We start from the raw sequence: 14,851 nt of genomic DNA on the forward strand, positions 1-14,851 counted from the left end.
CCGTTAAAAGATTGCATTAACTTAATACGTCGTAATGTAAGATAGAAATGGCAGTCTGCGTGGAACAACGAAGTAAAAAAAAACTACACAATGTCAAATCAGTTATAAGTGAATGGAAATCCTGCACTCACCAGGAACGTTTTAAGGAAGTGATTATCTGCTGTCTTCGTATAGAACACACGCACCTCACACACAATTTCCTACTGACAAAACAAGATCAACCTGCATGCGAAGAATGCAGAGACGAAGTTACGATTAACCACATTTTATTGTCTTGTGCGAAACTAGAAAAACTAAGGAAAAAGTACTTTACTCAATTTTGTACCGAATGCATTCCTTTTCATTCTGCACTGCTTTTAGGAGATGATGCAATTATTGATATAGCATGTGTTTTTAGCTTTCTTAAAGAAACCGGATTTCTCAAGAGGCTCTAAAATTTTTTACCCACTGGTCTGTTTGTATTTTAGTACACCTCAACCACTTTCTCATTCCGGAGAAAAGGGCTGAAGTTGCTTTATTTTGATTGGTTGGGGGCCTCCAGTCCTTGCCCAGCCAAGGATGGCTGATGAGGTTACTCGACCTCCTTTGCAGCTTTTAATGTTAGCCATTTATCAATCTTGTTTTTGCTCTGAATACTGGGTAGAAGGAAATACCTTTTCAAGCTTTCTACACCGCCTTAATTTTTTATCTTTGTAAAAATCTGCAGAAAACAATTCCTTATATCTTGAGCCTAGTGCATGATAGCCTTAGATGCTTATGTGCCATTAAGCCCAACGCAACATAACATAATAACCGTCCATCCGTTCATCCGTCCGTTCATCCGTCCGTTCATCCGTTGCAATTTAATCTTCTCGCATGTAAATGGAATGCTGGAAAAGGCGAAGTTGGCAGTTTATCAAGCTGGTTCTTCATAGCAAAGTAATTTTTTTTTTTAAGTGTGTAGATTTTAGACTGGTTGATTATTTGTACCATTTTTCGAGTCACACTGATTTCGAAAAATCGGTCGGCGACCATACATGCTTACGGCAGCTGCCATGTGCACATGACCTTCGAGCTCTGACAATCATGCTTTCTTCCTGCGCCTGCCTTTTTTGTTGGCTTTATCGACCTGAAGGCTCTTGGGTTTGCGCCAGTCCTGGATCATTTTTTCCCTTACGTCGAACTGTCTCCCTGCGGCCCGGTTCCCGTTTGGCATGCAATGAATTTCGCACTGTAGCCCCTTTGCATGTAGGCGGTGTCATATTGGCCAAACAACAGGGCAAGGCACACACAAAACCATATGGATGCCTTGCAGAAATCAAAACTATTGAGAATATGGCACGATCCGCTACCATGAACATATATGCATGCACACATGACCCCAAAGAGCACACATCTCGCAATGCGTAGGAGCAGATTTGCCCCTGTGGAATCGAATCACAATAGCTGATCACATTGCGTTAAAGGGGCTGCGAAACACCGCTTGAACGGATGCCGGTTACACTTGAGATGGATTCTTTGTCACACAGATGCTGACTCAAAAAGAATTACGGGAATCGATGCATAGGAACGAGTGTTATTTCAAAATACAGAAAAAGAAGAAATTTCAAAATACAAGCAAACAAAATGCTGCCCTCAACTCTATTTTCGCGCAGCTTCCCATTCTCATTTCACTCTCCCAGTGATGACACTTCATGCGACCAATCAAAACAGCCTATCTGAGCACGTGGCGGAAGTTTGCACTCCATGGTTGCCTGTTCTCTGCAACTCGTTCATGCCAAGGCTGGCAGCGCCGTTTGAATGGTTACAACAACAATGTGCCCAGCTGACTCAGTGATGCTTCATCGTCACGTCGACTGCGCAGAAGGGAACACTGATCTGTAATGTTCCCTTACTTATGGATCTGAACTCGAGCGCGAGATACTGCGACGGTGTGACAGCCTGCGCAAGATATCACATTCAGCATAGCGCATACCGCTACTGCTTACCGCCTACCATCGCCCGTCGCTCCTAGCGCGCTGATTGGTCACGGCAAGCAAGGAGCGCGCTATTGACGAGAACGTGGCGCCATCTGGTGCTGCCGCTTGGTGATCCTCCACAAGCTGACGATGCACACTGCCTGCTAAATGTGAAACGAACGCATCCTTCCTTGGAACCGAAACAAACGCTTATAGAGTACAATGGCTCGATCGGATCGATTCTGCAAAGCCGCTCTCAGATACATAGAGAGTAGCCATAAGCGTTGAGTGCTAGGCGCAGAGTCCTTCGATGCAAAAAGTAGCCAGAGCCTCTGGTGGTGTATTTTTGTTTCACTTGCTTTACAGAGCTTTTGTCTAGGGCAAACAAGTTGGTATTGTTAGTGTAATATAAAACACAAAAACTTAACAAAATGTATCTCTAGATATTAACACAATTTGCAGTATATTTACTTTGTCCAATCATCAAGCTCCCACTAAGTGATGTCATATCCGCTGCTAAAAACAGCCACTGTATGATGACGCCGTCAGCACCACGAATTTGTTTTTGCGAGCTAATTAAAATATTAAAAACTGCAGTATACGCGGTTCGACCGATGCTAATAGCATCACTATAATTCATTCTATGCAACCAACAGGCAAAACGATGCACTGAAAATGTGTTTTGGGCCCCTTTAAGGCTCTCTGATAGTTCTGTGTCTTTTTCTTTTGCACATAAATTTTCTTTTCAAACATAGTTACTGGCGTAGCGACTGGCAAAAAATGGCATAGTAACTATGCCAGTAATACATTGTATAAGACACACTTATGAAAAATTCAGAAAAAAAAAGCGACATACATCAGAAAATAAGGCAAGCTACGTCGTGTCAAAGCACCTGTCTGCCCTGAATGTGGAGAAGGCCTTTTCTGCCAAGAACTTTTGTGATCTTATCCTTATTTTATAAAAGAAATTGCGATTCTCTCGGCTTCATTTTTCTTGTCAATGTTAGAGACTTGCTTTATTCTATTGTTCATTCCTGCTGGCTAGATTAAGGGAGGCTTGTTGGTTGCAGGGAGCATGACAAGGGCCCCGAAGAGTTTGTAGCAGCCTTGCGGGAACTCCAGCAGCTTGGGCTGCGCTTCCACGTGTCCTTCCTGGGGCAGAACTTCACTGAGCTGCCTTGTGAGTGATTCGAGCCTGCTTCAGCTGCCACCGTTGCTCACCTCGCTGCATGAATACGGGGTTAATGGAATACCTAGACCAAATTAAAGGGGGCCTCTATCAATAGATCACTGTGTCCTAATGACAAAAAGGCTACTTTCACAGAAAACAGGGCTCTTGTAAACTAAACAAGGTAAAAAAAAAATGAAATACAGGTGTCGTCACCATTGGTCGTTTCTGCAAGCAAACTGCGGTGACATCAGGACCACTTTTCATGTTGTCACGTTTTTCAAGACAGTTTTTCAAGTTTGAGGCTTGACTATGCCATATTTACTGTAGAATCTCAGTGATGCGAACCTCATGGGCTTCTGAAAAATATGTGTTATCTGAAATTCATTTCGTCCGAAATGAACAAAACCTTTGAACAGAAGCACGGAAAATGTATTTGTGCAGATGTTTACGGCAGATGGGTTCACTTAAGGCCGCACGCCACCACTCACTGCTCGTGATGCACACCGCATGCCTGACAGTCGCAATATTGGCGACGTATAGATCGCTCGCCATTGTTCACTGCTCGCAGTTCATGCTGGTGCTGAGGCAGCTGGCACTTGAGCTACTAAAATGCAAAGTCATAAGGTGGGTTGCTTAAGCTCGCGTTGGTAAACTGCACATAAGCGATAATGTATAGACCTCCTGCATGTTTGTAAACAAATGAGGTGGCGCTGCAGTTGCTAGCGGGCTCGTGGTAGGCAAAAGGCCAGGGAGTGTCATCGCGGAGAGGTTTTGAGCGCGAGTTTTCAAGGCTTGTAGGCGCGTTTTCAGTTTCTGCGAATCACAGCAATGGTTGATGTTTACAGCTTAGTAATTTGTTGAAGTAGATGAGCTCGCGTTGGCCACGTGCGGCGTATTCAGAGAAATAGTTCGCCACTGTGTATTGTATATATGGTTAGTAGTAAACAAAGCGTTTCTGCCGTTTATTTCTACGCTAGGCATTGAATAAAATACGAAGTTTTTGACACCCTGCTCTAGCCAGAATGATTTTGCTTCTGGACAGTAGTGAGAGGGTGTGGCGATCTTTCGGCGGAGCAGACGTGCGCTTACCGTCTGCTGACATACGTAGGTGTCGTGCTGTGCGAAAAGTGGGGACAGCGTCGTGTCCCCATTCTCCTCTAGCTGTCCCGTTTAAGCGCTGTTTTTATCCGCAGGATCATGCACCAGCCAGCCCGTCTTCTCCCCTTGTTAAACTCGTCGATTTGGTGAAAATTTTTGATTTCTGGAATTATTTTCTTTCTTAGCCCTGGGGTGTTCTGTTTCGTGACGAAAAAATATATATATAGCAAAAAAATATATAGCAAAATATTCAGTAGAAATTTATAAAGCACGCTTTCGAGATGCGGTGTCGTTGAGAATTGTGAGGTACTTCCTTTGAGGCTTTCTTTGAGTTCAGGGCCGCATTTCTTTGACCAAAGCGCAAGCGAAGAGGCCAAAAACGAGGAAATAAACGTCAATTATAAGGTTCGTTTTCTGGCCTTTCACATTTTCTGCGATTGGCATCACTCACACCTTCGTAATTTCGCAACGCATGAAAATAGAATGATTCTATTTGTCTCAAACGATTCCTGAGATGTTGAGGAGTGTAATTTATCTCTTGATTTTTTTTCCTACACATGCAGTATTATGTTCGTTATTTTTGTAAGAAACGTTTTCATGTAACTATGCATGCATAAGTACATGATCATGTAAAGAAAGAATGGAGTCATATACAGAACAGGGCTTTGTGAACATGCTGGCATAAAAAATTTGCGCACTTTCTACTCAATTAGTTAAGGCCTTGAGGTGACTTGACGAGGGTGTTTAATTATAATTACCCATGAACTGCACCAGGTATAGCTAAAAATAAAAGGCATTACCGAAACTAGCGTAGCAATTTCATATTCGCACCAAATTTAGCTTCATATCGCGTGCATAAATAACGAAAACAATTTTCATTGCCGCGCCCCCTCTCAATCTCGACATGTCTGTTAGTAGCACACCTGCGGCTGCTTCTTTCCAAACAAGCTTCGTGGTAATGAACTGCATCATGAAACATGACACATGCATGATGCAATGAAAAAGCATGTGGCTTTTAGCACACTTAAGGTACGCTATTCTAAGCATGCCAACATGACCGCGCATGAACTTACCAGACTTCTTTCTACTCGAATCAAATAATTACGTCTGTCATATTAAGAAACACTTTCTAGTAAATATCAATATGCTATAAAACGTGCCATTAAAACATGGTGGGCTATTAACAAAAGAACGCATTCCTCGGGGCGAGTGAACCTGCTGGCGGGGGCCCCGTGCACACCGGCTCAGGTGATAAATGCGTGCGCAGCTACTACATACATGCTTTTTTTCCTTGTGCAGTTATAAGCGTACTATGCTGATGTTCAGGTGAATGAACGCAGTAACTTACATGCTATTAAGTACATTGAGTGGCAGTGCCGAATGACTCCCAGACTTCGCGCTTTAGTACCGCAGCCCATTCCCCGTTAGCTAGTTTACTAATGCGGTATTTATCGCGAGAAGCCTATCGGGGCTAATTTAAATTTCCTTTTATGCTACTGCGTCGATCAAACAGGGAGGCAGCTGATCAGTACATGCTGCTTCTGCAGTGTGCAGGCATGATATGCAGCCGCTGGTAGCTGCAGCTGGCCGGCTGGCCGTAGCTGTTTTGCCTACCATGCGAAAGTCGCTGCTGACATCAGCGCCACCGCGTCTTCGTGACGTCGCGGGGTGAAGGAGGTCTATACACTAAAACCTTGTCGATATGTTACCGGTTCATACGATCAAAATCATGGACATTAAAAATGTCCCATAGAGTTACACTGTATTTCTCCCAGTTAGTACATTTCCGGATACCACGATTTACCAGTTATTATGTTTAAAATTTCGACTAATCGTGATCGTATAATACATTTTTTCGCCAACCACACATGTGCAAACATAGAAGTGGGCCAAACGTGAGTGCATGTGACATGAAGAGCTGGAATGCAGCGGCCACCACGTGGTCGCTTCTCTGCATTGCTCGGGTGCAAGGAGGCGAAGCACTACCAACAACTACAAGAATAAAAACGGTGCGCCAGTATTTGAGAGCTATTTTTGCGGGGACATGACATGAAGAAAAGAAATGCTGAGGTTTCTTTGTGGGGCATAAGGGCAAGGGAGCGAAGTGTCTGAACTACAGCAATGCGCTTACATACGAGTGGGCCTGGTCTGGGGAACGTAATGCAGAAATGCAGCGACAGTCATCCGCCATTGTGACTTCCCTTCAGTACTTAGAAGCAGAGGGGTGAAGCATTCGAAAACAAGGAAGCGATTTTGTTACTTTCGTCATTGCATCGACAGACCGGATGCTTTGCGAAGTTCTTTCTGTGCTTAAATGCGGACTGAATTCTGCAAGCACCAGAAAATGATCTGTTCAGGCCCTGTGACAAGACATGCTAATCTTATTTTTATGTTTGTTTTATTTGTTTGAACCTCAAGGGTTCCCAGGCGAGACATTATATTGTCACGTTGGCGTTAAACAGCTGAGAGTCACGTTGGAGTTAAGCGGTCGAGAGGCAGCAGCAGCGTAGCCCTGGACGAGCGCTTCTTCTTCTTGATAGGCATGTTCGTCTGCACGAGCGGTGGCGTCATTAGCCCCCTCCTCCGAAAGCATCGACCCGATGCTGGAAAGAAAGCAGGGGGTCCCGAGAAGAGTTAGGGTGTCCTTGCGTAGTACGGCTTCAGGCGAACCACGTGGGCCACCTCGGGCCGGTGGTGGCCCGAGGTGGCCCGAGGCCATAATTCAGGGCTCCAAGGCGTCGCACAATTCGGTAAGGACCGAAGTAGCGGCGCAAGAGCTTTTCACTCAGTCCGCGTCGGATAGGAGAACAAACCCAGACAAGGTCACCTGGGTGGTATTCCACATGTCGCCTCCGTAGGTTGTAGCGTTGCGCGTCTTGGCCCTGTTGGTCCTGAATGCGAACCCGTGCGAGTTGGCGGGCAGCGTCGCGCATTGTAAGAAGGACGCAATGTTGTCATTTGGGTGATCGTCGACATGAGGCAGCATGGCATCGAGTGTTGTCATCACCTGATGTCCATAAACTAGGCCAAACGGTGTCATGTTGGTTGTTTCCTGCACGGCTGTATTGTATGCGAACGTGACGTTGGGTAGGACGTCGTCCCAGGTTTTATGTTCCACATCCACATACATTGAAAGCATGTCCGCAAGCTTCTTGTTTAGACGTTCCGTGAGTCTGTTAGATTGGGGATGATAAGAAGTCGTCCTGTGACGACTGGTGTGACTGAAAATTAGAATATGATGCAGGGGCTCAGAGGAAAAGGCGGCCCCTATGTCCATAATCAAAACTTGTGGAGCACCATGACATAAGACGATTTGAGGAACAAAGAACTGGGCTACTTCGATGACGGTGCTACTTTGAAGAGATGCTGTCTCCACATAACGTGTGAGATAATCAGTGGCTACTAGTATCCATCTTTTTCCGGAGCCTGATGTAGGAAAAGGGCCTGAGCAAGTCCATGCCGACTTGTTGAAATGCCTGCGAAGGCGGCTCAACGGGCTTGAGGAATCCGGCTGGCTTCACGGGTGGAACCTTGCGGCGCTGGCAATCCCGGCAAGTGTGGACGTAATGCGCAACGTCAGGACCCAGGCGAGGCCAGTAGTACTTGTCTTGAATTCTGGCTTGTGTTCTAATAACACCAAGATGGCCGGAAGCTGGTTCGTCATGGCAGGCGTGAAGAATTTCGTCGCATAAGTTCACAGGAACGACCAGCAAGAATTGCCTACTGTTGGCGGTGAAATTCTTCTTGAAGAGAACAACGTTTCGTATGCAGAGAGACGACAAAGCTCACCTGAAGGCTTTAGGAACTCTCCTGCTGGTACCTTCAAGGTAACGAATGGTGTCGCGGAGGTCGTGGTCGGTGCGTTGACGCTCGGCGAAATCGTTGGTATGTATTGCATTCAAGAAGACTTCATCGTCATCAGCAGCGTCGTCCGGAGCTGCTTGCACGGGAGCACGAGATAAGCAATCGGCGTCTGTGTGTCTGACCGGATTTGTAAATGACGGTGATATTGAACTCTTGGAGTCGAATGCTCCATCGTGCGGCCTAAAAACTAACTCTTCGTATGCAAAATGGCATTTTTCGGCTTTTAGAGTAAGGCCTGATGACGTTATGGCCTGCAAGACGTCCTAGAGGCAACGCAGGTGCCCCTTGAAAGACGGGGCAAAAACGATGATGTCGTCCAGGTAGACCAGACAAGTTTGCCACTTCAAATCTGCAAGGACGGTATCCATGAGCCTTTGGAATGCCGCGGGTGCCGAACAAAGACCAAATGGTATCACCTGAAACTCGTACAGGCCGTCTGGAGTGATGAATGCCGTTTTTTCGCGGTCCCTCTCATCTGCCTCAATTTGCCAATATCCAGACTTCAGGTCCATGGAGGAGAAATATCTGGTGTTGCATAAGCGATCCAAAGCGTCGTCAATTCTGGGTAGCGGGTACACATCCTTTTTAGTGATGTTGTTTAACCGACGGAAGTCAACACAGAATCGTAAGGTGCCGTCCTTCTTCTTCACAAGCACGACAGGTGCCGCCCACGGGCTCCTAGAAGGGCGAAAACCGTCGTCGGCGAGCATTTGTTTCACTTGTGTGCTGATAGCCTCACATTCTTTAGTGGACACTCGATAAGGTGACTGGCGGAGTGGTGGAATATTTTCATCAGTAATTATGCGATGTTTCGCAATATGCGTCCGCCCGACGTGTGACGACGACGCGAAGGCACCACGGCAGCGATTGAGCAGTTCCCACACTTTGTCTCACTGCTCGAGTGGCAGGGTTGGGTTAATGTCGTACTGAACACCAGCAGGTCTATCAGGCTCAGTCGTTGAAGCAGTCGTTTAACTGTGCACACACCTACTTTCACTAAGAGCGTCAATATATGCCGCAGTCATTCTCTTGTTAAGCTGCTGGTGTTTGTTGCTGAAATTTGTGAGAAGAACTTCGACCATGCTATCTTCGAGGAAGACAACCGCCCTGACGACGGAAAGTCCTCTGTCCAGAAGCAACAACTGCTTGCTTTCCACGACACCCTCAATTTGCCGTATGTTCGTTAAGCTGACGGTTATCATTACACTGGAACGTGGAGGCACGGTCATGTGTTCGTCTAGAATGTGCAGCGCCGCTGGGAGAACACTATCGACGGATATGGCCTTCTCGGCCAAGAACTTGACGGACTGCGATTGCAGATCAATCACGGCACCGTTTTAGTCAGAAAGTCCATGCCGAGTATGACGTCCCGGGAGCACTCGGCTAGCACTACGAACGTTGCTAGGAATGTTTGGCCTTGCACGGTTACTCGCGAAGTGCACGTTCCCGTTGGGGTGATCAAATGACCTCCTGCAGTACACATCTCTGGGCTGTCCCAAGCGGTTGTGACCTTCTTTAGTGCTGCAGCAAATTTCCCACTGAGCACAGAATAATCAGCGCCAGTATCCACCAGCGCGGTTACATTGGCGCCGTCGACCGAAATCTCTAAGTCGGCTGTTGCTAGCATCTTACTTTGGAAATGTCGAGGCAGTTGGTTTCGGCTGCAGTGCGTCGAAGGAGTCCGGCATCGAGAAAAGGCGTCGTCGCCACGGAGCGGTATGTGAGGAGATCGGCTTGTTTTGAGGCACTTTGGCTGATGAGTCATCGGTACGGCTAGGGAATTCGGCGTTGTGTGTGAACTGTCTTGCGGTGATGGAGGATCTTGCACATTTTGTCGTTGAGCAGCCGCACCTCCAGAGGATGCTGCATCTAGTTTCCCCTACTGGTCTCATCCTGGGGAACTGTAGCGACGCAGAGATGGTGAATGAGAGAAGCGGCGCTGTACTGAGTCCGCTTGCGAGATCTAGTCCACGATCTCCTGCAGTCGTTCTCCACACGTCGGATGGGGCAGCCGACGGGGAATCCTCGAAGGCCCATCTTCCTGTGTGGGCAGCGTTGCCAAACACGTCCAGCCTCACCGCAATGGTAGCACAGTGGCTGATTGTCTGGCGCTCTCCAGATATACGTTCTGCATCGTCCTAGGTGCTGTGGAGAATTCGGCTGGAGAGGTTGACTCTGTGTAGCGGCGGAGGCAGGTGCGTCATAACGTGGGTTCAGCTGGGACGGGATGAAACGACGTGTGACGACGGTGTAGCTGAGGTCAGGGTGCTGTGGCTGTGCCGGGTCTGGGAGGGGTAGTGGTTTGCTCGTACTTAAAGCCTGTTGCACCTCCTCACGAACAACATCAGCAAGTGTGGCAACCTGAGGCTGCACCTTAGCCGGAAAGAGCTTCGCCAGTTCTTCTCGCACGCTGGATCGAATAATCTCATGTAGAGATTCTGCCGAGTTCATCATGGCTCCCTCCACAGTGGCCATGTGCATTGATGCTGTTGTGCGGTCCTTCTGTCAGGCCCTCATGTGAAAGGACTTTTCGATGGAGCTCGCCTCATTTACGAAGTCTGTTATAGTCACTGGAGGACTTCGAACCAGGCCTGCGAACAGCTGCTCCTTAACCCCTTTCATCCGGAAGCTTACCTTCCTCTCCTCCGACATGCTTGGGTCCGCACGTCGGAAGAGTCGCTTCATTTCTTTGACGTGCACCATCTCACTCTCGTTGGGGAGTTGATGTCGGGCCCGCAAAAGCAGGTGAGCCTTCTCCTTGCGTAACGTGCTGTCCTTGAAAACTTGGAGGAACTCGGTTTTGAAGGTATCCCACGTTCGAAGGCCAGATTCATTGTTGATAAACCAGGTCCTCGCGTAATCTTCCAGGGCGAAATAAGCATGACGCATCTTGCAGTCAGCGCCCCAGTCATTGTAGATGGCCACCCGGATGTACTGGTCCAGCCAGTCTTCGGCGTCCTCGTGGGGTTGGCCGTCGAAATGCGGTGGCTCTCGCTGGTGGTGGAGCAGGACCGGCGCAACTGTAGCTGGAGGATTTATTGTGGGAGCCCTTCGTGGTGAATTAGAAGCAGGGAGTAGTCCTAATTCGGGAGGTAGGCCTTGCAATCGGCGACTGCCCTGGTGGACTGGCGTGTCTACCTTAGGTATTCCTCCGGGGCTTGAACTGCAGCTTGAAGGGGGCGTACGGTACATTAAAGGCACACCCCGCACCTCCACCAGGTGTCACGTATTTAAACAGCCGAGAGTCGCGTTGGAGTTGAGCGGCCGAGAGTCGGCAGCAGCGTAGCCCTGGACGAGCGCTTCTTCTTCTTCTTGATAGGCGCGTTCGTCTGCACGAGCGCTAGCGTCAATATGAGGGGTGGGCGCATGAATGGCGGTTACCTGTAACTGTTGTGTGGTATTCACGAAGATGACATGGCTTCCTCGATGGCAGTCTTGAAATGAGCAGGATCAGGGATTAGCGCTAGGCCGCTGGGAAGGCCATTCCAGTCGTGAACAGTGTGCTCAAAACATGACTTATGAAATGTAGTAGTGTGAGCAAGATGCGGGATGATGCTGTTGGGGCGGCCTGCACGAGGTGTTCGATGTACCGGTTGAATGTGTTGGCTGTCACGGGGGAACAATGAAAAGACTAGTGATAAAGGTAGATAAGAGACGTGAAATTTGATGGTGGGAAGCAAGAGACGGAAGTTGCAGTTGAAACTTTAAGTTGGATGTGCTGGAGCATCCTAAGTAGTTCGAAAGAATGAGGCGAGTAGTATGATTCTGAACCGATTCGAGAGCTGAAATAAGGTTATACTGGTGTGGGTCAAAGATTGCACTAGTGTATTCAAGTTTAGGTCGCACAAGTGTTTTATATGTTAGTAATTTTAAGGAAGAAGGCACCATGCGCAGATTACAACGGAGGTACCCAATTGTTCTGTTAGATGAATTTATTATATGTCTAACGTGGCTAATAAATCACTAGTGAGCTTAATACCCAAGTTACTTGAATGAGTTAGTGGGAATAATGGTAGTATTGTTAATTTTGTAAGTATGTAGATTATAATTTTTGGCGGCGGTGAAAAGAAATTAGTACAGTCTTTGAGTATTCAGGGGTATTAGCCACGTAGTCCATCATGGCTGTAGGCTACCCAGGTCATTTTGGAGGCAAGAAGCATCACCGACGTTAGTTACAGGACGGTAGAGTATGCAGTCGTCTGCGGAAAGCTGTATTCTAGGTGTTACTGTGGAAGGCAGGTCGTTAATGTATATTAGAAAGAACAAGGGGCCAAGAACTGTGCCTTGGGGTACTCCTGAAAGAACATGTGAGTAAGACGATGTGAAGCGATTAACGGAAACAAATTGCATGCAGTCAGGTGAAAAGCTTCAAATCCAGTTCAAGACACATGGATGAAGGTTTAACAGAGATAGTTTAAGTAAAAGGGGGGAATGGGGCACTTTGTCGAAAGCTTTCTCGAATTCTAGGAATAGTGGATCAGTTGGGATATTGCGGTCTAGATTGGAATGAATGTCATGCAGGAACAATGCTAATTGGGTTTCACATGAGTGGCTTCTCCGGGATCCATACTGGTTTGGATGAAAGAAGTTGACCGATGTTAAAAATGTAGCAACATTAGAGTAAATGACGTGTTCATATTGTCACGCGTGAATGCGGGAGATCAGTGATCACAAGAGACAGTGGCGGGCTTCGACGAACGTCTTGACCACAGCTCCAGATCGCTGTCACTTCCACTTCCTCTTTTTGAGGCGGTGGGTGCTTCAGGTCAGCGCTAAACGAACATGCGGAATGCACTGTGTCACTTGCCCTCTGGAAAGAAAGAGCATCGTCCCGATGCGTAGCCTGTGTGTTTGAAAAAAAAATCACTTCGGGAAGCATGATGTGCGCGCTAAAGTCCAGCTCTACCACTACCGCTCTTAATAAGGCTTGAGACAGACAACGTGTACCACCTCAGGGTGCAGGGATCGCCGAGACTTCTGAAAGCCGTCAGGAACGACCTCATAGTTGAGGTCTCCAATTGGCCTGATCACTTTGTAGGGTCCAAAATACCGGCAGAGGAGCTTTTCGCTAAGTCTGCGTCGGCGAATGGGAAACCAGACCCCCACACGGTCTCCTGATGTGTACCAAGCATCACGGCGTCGGAGGTGATAGTGTTGGGCATCTCGGCATTGTTGGTCGAGAATCCGCACTCTGGCCAGCTGACAAGCCTCTTCAGCGAGGTACAGGAAGGTGTGAAGATCCGCATTCGGATCGATGTCGCCCACATGCGGTAACATGCGTCCAGCATCATGGTCACGTTGCGGCCGTAAATGAGACGGAATGGTGGCATGTTTGTCGTTTCCTGTACGGCTGTATTGTATGCGAAGGTGATGTATGGGAGCACTTTGTCCCAAGTTCTGTGCTGAACGTCGACATACATTGAGAGCATGTCACCTAGCGTCTTGTTTAATTGTTCCATTAAACCGCTCGTCTGAGGGTGGTAGGATGTTGTCTTTTGGTGGTCTGTACGACTGGCGTAAAATCTGCTGTAGGAGGTCAGCTATGAATGCTGTACCCGTGTCGGTGATTAGGTTTTCCGGTGCACCGTGACGCAAAACGATCTGATGAATGAAAAATTTTGCCACGTCAAGGGCTGTGGTGCTTGGTAGAGCTGATGTTTCCGCGTATTGTGTCAGGTAGTCAGTTGCCACGATGACCCACTTGTTTCCAGAATGAGAAAGAGGGAATGGGCCCAGCACCTCCACCTTAGATCTTACCCGAGCCCCCCGTTTCACCGGTAGAGCGACTGCTCCAGTGAAGCGGTGGTCCCGAGTTCGCACCCCGGACCAGGACGAATTTTTCTTTAACTGCGAAGCTTCTGAGAAAGCTGTATAGCTTTCCTTTGTAGCCGTATGGCTGCGCTTGGGTGGATGCCAATGAGTAATTACTCCCTTATTACAAATCTACTGCACCTAGAGGGATTCCTCTAATTTAACCAACACTGATAGGTTAACGTTGCGCGATAACAGATATCCATTATTTGCCAAAAACTAATCTTCATGAGCACTAAAATTGCATAAAAGTGAAGTACACAAGGAGCTACCACTTGCGAATTTCTGCAGCACTGGTTGGGGATGTATTCATGAGCTTTTTTGAGGAACTCTGCTTCACCGTAAATGAGCAATCGCTGTCATAATATAAGAAGAGCAAAGTGGTCAGCGTAGCCAAGAATGCAAGTCTTATAATTAAAGCAACGCAAAATAGATGAGGGTGAGGAAGGTTGGATGCGAAAACGAGCACTGAATCTTTCATCTCGTATTTTGCACACGGGGCCTGCGTGTCGCCTTCGTATGTAACGAGTTCAGAACCACAAACTCTCGGTGGCATTCACACTCTGTTGGGCTTGCTAAGCGGCTGGTGAAGTGGTTTTATTCTCTCTTCAGTTGTTGAATCGGCTACTTTGTGCAGGCTGCAGGCATTCTGAAATTGTAAAGTGTCCATTCCTTTTCTTTTAGTACGCGCTCATGCAGACATGCGCATGCATGCACGTCATGAACATGTGAAGCGCAATGAGGGTGTGTGGTTTTCCACACTTCCTTCGCAGTGGAAAGGCGGGTATGCTTTGAGGTATGCTGGAAAATGTTTGAGAAGTACCCCATGCATGCGCCATTACCTCTCATTTGGCTCATAAAGAAAAATTTCCCAGCATGGTTCATCATACATGCAAGGCCAGATTTTAGTGCCTTTCGTTCGATTGCTCGTGGCAAAGCTGTCGCATGCAGATGCGATGTGCAGTTAAAT

The 14,851-nt window shown here is 47.5% G+C and overlaps 1 protein-coding gene across 7 annotated transcripts in view; it reads left to right on the forward strand.

Annotated features, from left to right (window-relative positions):
- Nucleotides 1–14,851, forward strand: part of LOC144124525 (tRNA-queuosine alpha-mannosyltransferase) — a 94,603-nt gene that overhangs the window by 27,836 nt on the left and 51,916 nt on the right. For all 7 annotated transcript variants that reach the window (XM_077657257.1, XM_077657259.1, XM_077657262.1 and 4 more), the window contains exon 3: nt 3,008–3,117. In XM_077657257.1, the coding sequence (XP_077513383.1) occupies nt 3,008–3,117 (110 nt within the window). The remainder of the gene's footprint in view (nt 1–3,007; nt 3,118–14,851) is intronic.

The sequence above is a fragment of the Amblyomma americanum genome, chromosome 3 (assembly GCF_052857255.1).
Source record: "Amblyomma americanum isolate KBUSLIRL-KWMA chromosome 3, ASM5285725v1, whole genome shotgun sequence".
Classification (NCBI taxonomy): domain Eukaryota; kingdom Metazoa; phylum Arthropoda; class Arachnida; order Ixodida; family Ixodidae; genus Amblyomma; species Amblyomma americanum.